Consider the following 11,649-nt stretch of genomic DNA (forward strand, 5'->3'; position numbering starts at 1 on the left):
TTTAGTCACTTATACATAATGGACTGAATTTTAATGTTAGAAAACAATAATTCTGTGTGTTCATGTAAGTTAAAGGAACGTTGAATTTTAAGATGATTTGTAAGAAGTATTTTGAAAGATACACACTTTATCTGGAAGCATTCTTAGATATTGATGCAACAAGCCACTTACCCCAAGGCCTAATTTGCTAATGAGCATATTAGGCAAATTTTGTAAGCATATTCACTTGCCATTCTAGTTACTTTCCACTATCAAAATACTTTGTCTCTCATTTGTTTATCTGGAAACCTTTGTAATATACTATCACAGTGAAACAGAGGTGATTAATCAAGATAAGGTCCGTATTTACAGTTGCTGTAATTAATTTTCTGATGAGGCAAAAGGTCTGACGTGGTGACTCTGCAGAATTTTACAAAGTATATAAATGTGCAGTTTTCAACTCTAAACTTTCATTAGTCATTACAAATCATCTGACTTACAAGTAACTTCTAAATCCTCTGGACACTGAGCTGTTATCTGACATACAGAGATCCAGGACATTAGCAAATATGTCAACCCAGAGTCAGACAGCTCTCATTCATAGATTCAATGGGATTCCCTTTACAACTAGGTCATCACCAGACCTTTTAAAATCCTTGGATACCTTTGATGCTAGAGAAGATGACATCCTTTTGGTTTCCTATCCAAAGTCTGGTAAAGTTCTACTTTAAACATTTATTGCAAGGAATTTTAATTGTTTACTGAACGTTCTGGGTTTAAGCTCGCTGAAAAACCTGGTGTGTACATGACAGCGAGAAAGAAAGAGGATGATGTTTAAGTTTGTATTTGAAATATGGAGCTATATTGAGATGTAAAGTGTGGAATTGTAAAAATAAATTATATTTGTGTAGTTTATTTTGATTCTGAAATTTTTAAATAGTCTGAGGCTATCTATGGGTTTTCTGTACTACTAGAAATCAAAATAGGTAATTTGTTTGTAAGTAAAATCCATATTGTAAAGATTTGGCTAAGGACTTACTACACTTATCACCAACTAGTGAGAACTGTATAAAGTAATTTCTGTGGTGCTTGTATAGATATTCATTCCCTCCCCCTCCCCCGCAAAAAAGTCAGTGTTACTTTTCAAAATGTTACCAAAGTATTAATTTGCCAGGTAAGTGGTGGGTATATAAGTTTTATGCTCAAGCTTATTTGGAAAATTGAGCCAGGCTACTATATTTTAATTTCTATAAAACTATCTGAAAATATGCACATTTTCTAAAAAGGTTTGTTTTCATATCAGTGTTACACAGCATTTTTCCTAGTGGAATTATTTCATGTCAGCTACAGCTCTAATTCTGTAAGCATTTACACATGTCGACTCAGCAGAACTGCTCATATGTGTAAAATTTCTCACTTGCCTAAATGCTGCAGGATCAGAGCTTTAGTTTGCAAACAAGGGAACTACTTCCAAACAAACTTTTCCTGTGTCTGTATATTTTTCAAATAATAAATCTTCCCCTCCCCCTTTTTTCCTTACAAAAAATTGTCTGAAGGCACTCACTGGCTTGCAGAAATTATCATGCATATTTACACTCACAAAGTCACCCTAACATCACCTATTGAGTTTGGAGACATCTCCAGAGTGGAAGAACTGAACAAGCTTCCTTCAAAGAGAATCATCCCAACACACTTGGACTACAACATGTTACCATCAAATTTTAAGGTCAAACAATGCAAGGTAAAATATGTTGTATTAAAATATATTCTTAATATGAGAGAGTGGTACCTTGTCTGGATTTAGCCATTTTTAAACGCACTGTGCTTACAATATCAAGTGACAAATTCTGCTCTCAGCCACACCAATGTAATTCTGGAATAACTCTCTGGCTTCAGTGGCTTACTCTGAATTTAACCAGAGTATCATTCCAGTATTGGCCCTAGGTTACTTAAAATTTCATAGTGTAAAGTATTTATTTAATATCTTATTTGTTTACAATAGTCATTATTATCTAGTCTGACCTCCTGCATAACAGAGGTGTTAAAATTTCATGCAGTAATTCCTAAATCAAAGTATTTATTGGTTGAGCTAGAACATATTTACACACACACACACACAAAGTTTTACTGATGCAGTGAAACTAATATATATGACAGATAGACTCATAACTGCAAGACACTGGATTTTTCAGACATTAGTGATGGAAGTGACTTCCCAGCAATTAATCAAAAGCCAATAACTCATCTCCACCAGAATTAGATTTATTCCCAAATAGCATGGCAGTAAACAGGTACTACTTTAGCAATATCATCCTGTAATCAGACTTGCATGACCAATCTCGTTCAAGGTGTAAATTAAATGATGAAAGGTCTGAAGCATGCCTCCCCCACTTGCTTTACGTCTTGCCTGATGCCAATTGTCCTGCAAAACATAGTGTTCAGGCTCCAAGTTTCCAATATTTAAGAGACTGGATTTAAAATGGCCACAGTTATCAAAGTGCCTAATTTCCTTATATAGTAACATGGGAATGAACTTGCACTTAGATGCCTTTGAAAATCAGACACAAATAACTTGATTTAAAAGACTAAAACATACAGGAGTCTGAGCATCCTCAAATAATGCTATTAGCAAACAGTTTAACTACATGTAATTAAAAGTCTTTTAATCTATAAGTAAACTTAGATTTATATTCTACCTTTAAACCATGTGCTCAACTCCCAGTGACATCAATGGTGAGAGAGAGAAGCTTTCAAGCTTGTCAAACAGAAGTTGGTCCAATAAAAGGTATTACTTCACCTACCTTGCGTCTCTAATATCCTGGGACCGACATGGCAACAGCTACATTGCAGATGTCTTATTGGTGGCTCAGGTTTAGTCATGGAAAGACACAAATATATACCAAGAGTGAAAGACCTTTACAACATATACAGTTTCTGTTTAGTTCAATGATCAATGGAGTTAAAATTACATAATTAAGCGTGAGGGATACATACATGCATACGTGAAAGAAAGAGCCATGAAAGGACTACCCCACTATCAATATCACACTTCTTTTAATGAGTTGCTTTAAAATTAATCTGACAGTGTTTCATCAGTCATTGCTCATGCTTATCTACTGATATGGTTTCATTGACCTATGCCTCCAATTATCATCCTGAAGTTAGTCTATTAGAAAACATTGAAGCTTGATTTTTTACTTAAGATTCATATACTTTTTCCCTTCTTTCAGAAATAGGAAGTTTACTGTAGTGTACAGGATTCCTCAGGAATGTTCTTTAAGATTAACTGCTTGGTAGGACTGTGGAATTTCAGACGTGTAGATTGTTTGCAAAAGAATATCATAGGCAATAATACCAATTATGTAAACGAAAGGCACATACTTAAGTAAGGGTTAAAACTAAGGTTTCAGCCACAAATCCAAGTCTTAACATAGATTTTGCTTCTCCCAATAGCAATATTGGAGGCTACTGAAAAAAAAATCAGCTCTCGATCCAAATTTGTATTTCAAACACTCAAACTTCATGGTTATTCAGATGCAGGCATTTGCTTCAGGTCCAGCTCTAGTTACAATAGTTCTCATGGAACAAATCATATGCAATTTATATGAGAATGACAAGTAGTAAATGTTTGACACATGGGATTTATTGAGATCATATATTAAATTCATGAACTAATATGAAAGGTGTCTCTTGCATATATTCCAGTCCACACATGTATAGGAAACCTATATGCAGTTGTGTACAACCACAAATAATATATGAGTGGAGGCACATTTACTTCTAGTTTTTGCCTCTGGGTCATTACTGCCTGTTAATCCACCAACTAGTGGTTTTTCCCACAAATACCCTCCTCTACTTGAATACTGTTTTAACTATAAAGGACATTTGCCTATTGGCTGGAAGATGATTAGTAAAACAACCCTGACCCACAGCCCCATGGGGGCTGACCTCAGGTAAAAGGCATATAAAAAACCTCACACCTATGCAAGTGGATGCTCTAAAAGAAGAAAGCTCTCCTTAGTAACCACATTGTCTTCATTTACAGACTTTCTACATCATCAGAAATCCAAAAGATACTGCAGTTTCCATGTATCACTACTACAGAGATAACCCAAATCTTCCCACCATAGATTCATGGTCTCTTTTCCTTGAGCTGTTCTTAAGGGGAGATGGTAAGGATGAGCGTTATCTTTTCTTTCTGTAGCCTACTAACTTATAATATATGGTAAGAAGGGAGAAATGTAAATAAGTGTGAAAATTCCTTATTTACAGGGTATTCCCCCCCCCCCTTTTTTTTTTTTTTTTTTTTACAAATCCATGTAACTTTACATCAACGGTACATGTTGCACAAATAGGATCAAAGAAAATAATTATGTTTACTTAACACAGTAGCTACTATCCCTTCAGTGTGGTGTTTACAGTATTTCCTATAGTTGGAATGGGAAATGCCACATGTGCCACTGTAAATGTAATTACTGCCAGAGGTATGTGTTCCGCTTTAATAGCGCTAGTCTTTAATGGCATTATTGCAGCATCAGAGGCATCACACACTACTGAATAGCAGTGCATTTTACAAACATTTAGATGATTTAGACAGTGGAATTTTGCTTCGGCCCCAGTCCCACATAGTGGGCTGACTGCAGAGCTCTGAGGATTCTGACTTCAGCAGGTCCGCTCACAGCCTCAGCAAGCTGCCACTACGCGGAAGCGGGCCTCACATTATTTTCAGGATTAATTCTGCCATCAAAGTTGAACAAGTACAAACAGCACAATCCTCCACTTCAGCCTTTCCATCCAGACAAGTTAACAGGCCATAGGCAGTAAACTCTATCAGAACCAGCCTTAGCATTCCTCCCCAGCCAAGCCTGAAAAACATTTTGCTACCAACCCTTTCCCAAACAAGTTACTGACCCTTGCTCCAGCCACAAAAAACAAGCAAGCAAAAGAAAACTGAACTGCTGATCCTTACCCTCACTCTACATTAAAGCAAATTAACACTATTCCAGTTTTTACAAAAACATAGGACAGCCATGTGCCCCCACCCCCTTTAAAGAGGGATGGCCCTGTTGATTTTACAGAAAAATGTTTTGTCCCAGTTTTTGCAATCCCCAGAAGACCAATTACTTTAACTAGCCACAGCTGAGTTTGGATATCCAACTGTCCCTTCATATTTAGAATTTTCTTTTTAAAACAAGCCTGGAGACAGTTAATCTAGTGTTTTTACACCAAAATGAGAAAGAAAAGGTTTATCACACAACATCTTACCTGAAGATATTGATGTCTCCCTGACTTGCAATTAGCTTACAAGGTAATTTGCAACAGGAACTTCCATTTTACACATGAGAAAGGAGAAAAAGTATCTATAACCTCCCTTTTTAAAGTGGAGGGTAGTCTAGTCTTCTGAGCATGCTCAGCACAGCAGTTTGCCCTAGGTTCTGAGAGCACACCAGAAAGCAATAGTGTTTAAACAGACTGATTGGAGAGCATATAAAGCAGTTTCCTTTATTAAGTTGGATGAAGTAAAGGGAATATTAGGTAGAACCCCATAACTGTAGAGCCTGGAGGCTTTAAACCCATTGTTAATTTTGTGGGTTTTAATCTTTGTTTTTCATGATCAGTGTATTTTTATTTTACATTTATGATCTGTATTTTTCCCTGTGGTACTTTATAAATATAAATGCTTCTTTTGGGATGTTTGTGCTAGAGATGGGTTTAAGCAGTAAAATTCAATTCCTGATTTCAACCCACATAGGTAGATCACTTTGCATAGCTGGATCCAAACAAAGGTTTTATTTGTAAGCCTTGACCTATTTGAAAGTCTCCATCACCTCACAGACTCTATCCAGCCCTGTGACAAGGCTGGTTATCTTGATCTGCCAGTTCCAAACCCCAAGGACAGGGATGAGTCTTTTATGAGTAGCAGTTTTGAGTCTGATGTGGAAGTTAAGATTGTGCTGGTATTTTCCCCATGATCCCTTTGCATTTTCAGTGTTTTATTGCTCATTTGTACAAGTTTGTTTCTGCTGGACACATGCTACACAAGAATCAGTACAGCAACAAATAGTTGTAGGAAATTCAAAAGAAAAACAAAATGCAACTCGTTCTGGGCCTGATCCAAAGCTTAGTGAAGTCAATAGGAGTTTTCCATTGATCTCAGCAGGCTTTGGGTCAGGCCCTGTGTTCCCCACCTGGCAAAAGCCATTGAGCACATGCTTAAGTGATTTGCAGGATCTGGGCCTTTATCTGTACCAGTTTTGAGCTGAAGGAAGGAAAAAGATTTAAAAAAAAAAATCTATGTAGCCCATCACTTGTCTATAGTGTAGACTATTGTCTTATAGTACTTCGTGTGTGTTCATGGAGTGGGGATAAAAACAACATTATTTCAACCACAAATCAGTTTTTATACAGATACATACTAAGGGATCTTCTGGCACCTGCGTGGACCCACTGACTTCAAGACAAGTGTGAGGGCAGATGGAGTCCTTTCCCAGTCCTTATGCACAGGAATCAGCCATAGTTTTGTTGTTTGCCCCTTTTGGGCTGGATCCTGCACTACTGAAGCAAATTTTGCCACTTATTAATGAAATCAAAATTGTACCCATTGATCACAAGAACCAAGGGAGTAACAGTTCATAGATTTTTAAGGTCAGAAAGGACCAATATGTTCATTAGTCTAACCTCCTGCTTTACACAGGCCACAGTACTTCATTCAGCACTAGCATTAGACACACCAAAGTGAGTGGAGATTACAGTATTGTATTGCCAACCCCAAGTGCTCAAAAATCGTGGGTCTGGTCCCTTAAAAATCAAGAGATTGGTTTAAAAATCATACAATTTTAAAAAAAAATATTTGAGTTTTCTTGTTTCTCATCTGGTTTTGGAACCCTTTATATTTTCAATCTTTTCTTTACAGCCAAAAAGACCAGAAACTTACTTTTGGTTTCGTTTGGTTTTTTTTTAAAATAATGAAAGCCGAGATTCTCCTGCAATCTCTTACTTTCAACAGGTGCTGGTGCGATTTAAGACACACAGCAAATATCATGAGACTTATTAAAAAGTCACAGTAGTTGGCAACACTAAGTACTAGTCTGGGGGCTAGCATCCTGTCTACCTCAATGTCCCCTGATAGTTTAAATCGATGTGGTATTCTTCACTTCCTCTCCTCACATTTTTGAAACATCGCTGTGCACTGATTAGCAGCTACGGTGTTTCACTCCAGTAGTGGCTGCATTTTGTGGTGAGGTGATTATTATCTTTTCAAACGATGGCAGTAATACTCCCAATGCTTATTCACATGCTTAACTTTTGTAAGTGTATAATGCCATAGATTTCAGTAGGACTACTCACATTTCTTTGTGTTTGGATTCAACGTTTGGCTTCAAATCCATTTATCAAAATAACACCAGAATTCCATAAACAGAAGCACAGTCAGAAAAAAAAAGTTGAAAAACTTTGTGCATTCAGTTTGGTCCAGTAAACTGAAGGAATTGAATTAATCAGGGGAATACAGTGCATTCTCACTGCACAGTAGGAGGAGAACATTTCTTTTTGGGTATGCTATATAGTTAAAATTATTTTTGAATGAAGTTTATATGAATCCCATTTTGTTTTTCTCACAGTTGTGTGTGGTTCCTGGTTTGATCATATCTTAAGCTGGGAAGAGCATAAAAATGACAGAAACATCTTATTTTTATTCTATGAAGACATGAAGAAGGTAAATGTTTTTCCCATCTCATGCTCCAGAATACAAAACAAAGCTGTTGTAGAATTGCATCACTGAAATTTAAAGATCAAATTAAAACAAAAAGGTACAAAGCAGAACAAGTTCATAACAGTACAGCCATACCTAGTACTTGTGTTGCACTTTTCATCTTGAAAGGGTTACACCGATATTAGCTACTTAATTTTCATAACATGTGAAGTAGGTAATAAATCCTAATTTCACATATGGAGAAACTGAGGCATGGAGAAGTTAAATGACTTGCACAAAGCCACAGAAAGAATCAGTGTCAGAACCAGGACTGACATTTAGAAGTCCCTGCCTCTCTCAGACCTGTGCACAGACAGCTAGATCATGCTGCCAGGTTGGGAAAAACTTCTCTTGTATCAGAATCTTCTGTTGTTGGCAGTGGGACTGGAGTGGAAGACTGTGCTACTTAGGGTCCCACAAGTAAGTTGGTATTTTTACTAATATAAAGTGAAATTTTCAAAAGAGCTTAAGTGATTTAGGAGCACATGTCCCATTCAGAGTCTATGGAACTTGAACTCTTAACAAGGGTGGTCAAAATGTTGCTATTGTAACCTTTTTTCCACCAGAAAACTGGGTTTTAGACAAAATTAATTTTTTAATGAGAAATGTCTGCTCTCAAGAATTTCCAGTTTTGTATGAAAAATACAATATGAAAAATACAAAACTCCCAAGACGACAAACTTCGGTTGTTAGGTTTTGGCTATATTGATGAAAAGTCCAAATTTTCCACTGAAAATTTCTACAAATTTCTACAAAAATGTATTTTTTAATCTTTGGCATTTTATTTGGGAGGAGGAGGAGAAATAAAAATCCAACCAATTCCAGCTCCTAAGTCATTTAAGGTCTTCCAAAAATGTCACCCGCAGGTTCCAATTCAGCAAGATACTCAAGTATATGCCTAACTTTAAAGCACATTAATATTCCTATTGAAGGCAGTGAGAACTACTCCCGCTGAAAGTTACAGGAATGCTCAACTGCCTTGCTGAACAGACTCCAAAATTGGCCATGTAACTTTTTAAAATACATTTAAGTAAGAATGTACACAAATTGAGCCTGACTCTCTTCTCACTTATATCCTTTGCACACATGTGCAACTCCATTGCCTTCAATAGAATTACTCCTGATTTACATGGGAGTAAGTGAGACATGAATGAGGCCTACTATCGAGACCAGTATGACAGTTTTGCTTGAACAGTGTCTTGTGGAAGGAAAAATCATTGTTGTTTATTTGCTTTAGAAATAAAATCTGACATTCTGCTTAGAAAACACTTTACTCTGCAAATATCTGATATTCTGCTTAGAAAATACTTTACTCTGTAAATATCTCAGGATCTTCCTAAAATTGTGAAGAAAATGAGTGTATTTCTGGGAATAAACATCAGTGACAGTGAAATCAAAGAGATTTGCAAGAAGTCGTCGTTCACTGAGATGAAAAGCAACGTAGAAAAAGAAAACAGTGACCCAAATCACACTGTTTGTGCACTCACATCCAATAGGAAGCTGATATTCCGAAAAGGTAAGTTGGTTGGAATTTCCCCAACAAAATCTCATATAGGGCCTGATCCATTTCTTACTGAGGTCACTAGGGGTATTTCCACTGACTTTTTGAGCTTTGGATCATGCCCAAAGAGTGAGAAGCAATTCTCACTTCTTGAATCCATCTGTAGTCTGCTTTATTTCCAGCTTTTTTGGTTGGAAATGAATGGCCACACTAGACCCAGGGAAGCATCTAAATTACAAGTCTAATTAATATTGTTTCACGAGCAGTTAGAACTGAAAGGAAAGATTCATGCAGCTTAACTCTCTCTTTCTTTATCTGTATTTCTCTACATCTGGCCTTCACAAATACTAATGTGTATCTCATTACTGCATGACAAGGTCACTCAGTTTATCAGGAACCACACAAACACATTCCTTTTGAGAGTGGTTGGAGTTAGTGTTTATCTTATATATTACTTCTTGTCTTCTTGAAGTGTACATGCTAAAGAACATGCTGACACAATAAAAATGGATGAGTGAGAATCTCTTGATAGTGTAAAGAGATGAATCACCTTAAAACTCTCGTAAAACTCTAAATCTAGAGTCAAATTTTCAAAAGCACTTAAGTGACTTAGGCTCCAAAGTCATTTAGGCACTCCTAAAGATTTGATCCCTACTTGTTTGAAACAAAAGTACAGCTGGGTGAGAAATTTTTTCTGTCCTATGAAAAATTTTGAGATTTTGGCATTTTTGGAATTTGGACAAAATTCTAACTTTTTCACAAACTGAAAATCTGGGCGAGGCCCACAAAACAATTCTGACCATTTTGTTTTTTATTTTTTGTTCTATAATTAGCTTACCTTGCAAAACAAAGTCATTTTGAACTGGAAATGAATGAAATGAAAAAACATTTTATTACATTTCCTGACCAGCTCAACTGAAAAGTTCCAAATACTACACCTCCCATGGCATAAGCTTTCGTGGGCTGCAACCCACTTCGTCAGACGCAGTTAATCCACTCCCCTGAAAAGAGTAACGCTGCGTTGACCGGAAAGCATAGATGTGCATGGAAATGTGGAAGATGGCCCCTAGAAAAAAGTTTTGTAGGCAGTGACTTTAAAGTGGAAATTAGGTAGCTAAAGCAAAAGAAATTTAATCTGAGGATATAATGGTTATTATGATGTGACATCTGATAAGCCAGCCTGCTTCCACCAGGAACCTCACATGAACCGTATGCATTACTTTTTCGTGACCTTTATTGCTAGGACAAGGGAATAAAATAATGATAATAAAACGTGTGCAGAATTTCACAATAATAAAGCCAGACTGTTTAAAAGAGCACAGAGTAAATCATTCTCCAACCAATAGCAAAGCAGCATCAGCTGTTCATTTCCCATTCTCACTCTTCCAGGTGCTGTTGGCGATTGGAAAAATGACTTCACCCCAAAACAAAACAAAATGTTTGAGGAAATGTTTAATAAGAAAATGGAATTGAGTGAGCTGGCAAAATGTATCATATATGAATGCTGACATCAAATGAAGAGTGATCTCCAGTTGACAACTGAGCAGAGAAACTTACCTGGAGATGTGCTAATACAGTATTAAAATAACGTTTGTACTTTTGAAGTTACTTGACTGAAAAACAGATTCTGTGTAGTAATTTTTCATAAAATATTAGGAAATAATCTAATTATATTATGGGTGACCATAAGAATGGTACATAAGTAAGGTGTACCAAGTTTGGGAAATATACTGATTGGTCATAAAAAGATACTCAAGAATGTTTTTGTAATAATTTACTTTGGACATCAATTTAATTGACATAATTCTAATTTTTTTTTTTTTTTTTTTTTTTTTTTTTTTTGGACTGTGTGTGAAAAAAGAAGGGGAATCCTAAATTGTAGTTTTAGGAGTAAAAATAAAGTGTTTGTTAATTGTTAGACCTGGTCCCAAACCCCTTGATATTTTCAAGATTGGGTCTGGAGATAGAAACATCCTAATCAATGTAAACAAAACAAAAATCTGCAGATGAGTCAATGAAGTGTAAGGAGGTGTGTTGTTTAAAAGTACTAGGTTTCATATTCAAATTTCCATGTCCAAACATGCCCTTACAGTTCTGGTTCTTGCTCATATTCAGAACTGGCAGTGGCTGATTTTCTAGTTCTAGTTTAAATGCAGTTAAGCTTTCAACCCAAGATGGCAGAAACTCACAAGAAGTGATTTTGTGAGATTTCCATTATTTATGAATGAGATCACTGAAGAACAGCTTGCAGAATCGTGATGTATTCAGACTGAACCCTAGCACTAAGTTGGCATAAAAGTGAAAACCTTAATGGATTCTTGATCTGAATAGTGCCTCCTTAGCCCATCCTATTTGTAAATTGCACCCCTTTCAATTTGTATATTGTAGAAAGTTTCAAAAATATAGTTCCTAAGAATAA

At 36.3% G+C, this 11,649-nt stretch overlaps 1 protein-coding gene and 1 long non-coding RNA gene across 2 annotated transcripts in view; one reads left to right on the forward strand and one right to left on the reverse strand.

Moving 5' to 3' along the window:
* The window catches only part of LOC137160611 (uncharacterized), a 79,701-nt gene extending 74,323 nt beyond the window's left edge, over positions 1-5,378 (reverse strand). Inside the window, exon 1 of the long non-coding RNA XR_010921943.1 lies at positions 5,245-5,378. This is a non-coding gene — a long non-coding RNA (uncharacterized lncRNA). The remainder of the gene's footprint in view (positions 1-5,244) is intronic.
* LOC137160609 (sulfotransferase 6B1-like) lies at positions 452-10,964 on the forward strand. The gene is made up of 6 exons (XM_067559235.1): positions 452-693; positions 1,536-1,720; positions 4,025-4,151; positions 7,599-7,693; positions 9,059-9,245; positions 10,620-10,964. The coding sequence occupies exons 1-6, from the start codon at positions 549-551 to the stop codon at positions 10,736-10,738; spliced, it is 858 nt and encodes a 285-aa protein (XP_067415336.1). The 5' UTR covers positions 452-548; the 3' UTR covers positions 10,739-10,964.
* The last annotated feature ends 685 nt before the right edge of the window (positions 10,965-11,649 follow it).

Source organism: Emydura macquarii, unplaced genomic scaffold, assembly GCF_026122565.2.
Source record: "Emydura macquarii macquarii isolate MOO-44397 ecotype Brisbane River unplaced genomic scaffold, CSIRO-AGI_Emac_v2 contig_2205, whole genome shotgun sequence".
Taxonomy (NCBI): domain Eukaryota; kingdom Metazoa; phylum Chordata; order Testudines; family Chelidae; genus Emydura; species Emydura macquarii.

Bases quoted from the DNA above. Each gene is read 5' to 3' on its own strand.
- LOC137160609 (XM_067559235.1), top strand. From the start codon at position 549: ATGTCAACCCAGAGTCAGACAGCTCTCATTCATAGATTCAATGGGATT. The intron at 4,152-7,598 runs GTAAGGATGAGC...TTTTTCTCACAG, and splicing joins GCTGTTCTTAAGGGGAGATG to TTGTGTGTGGTTCCTGGTTT. The intron at 9,246-10,619 runs GTAAGTTGGTTG...TCACTCTTCCAG, and splicing joins GAAGCTGATATTCCGAAAAG to GTGCTGTTGGCGATTGGAAA.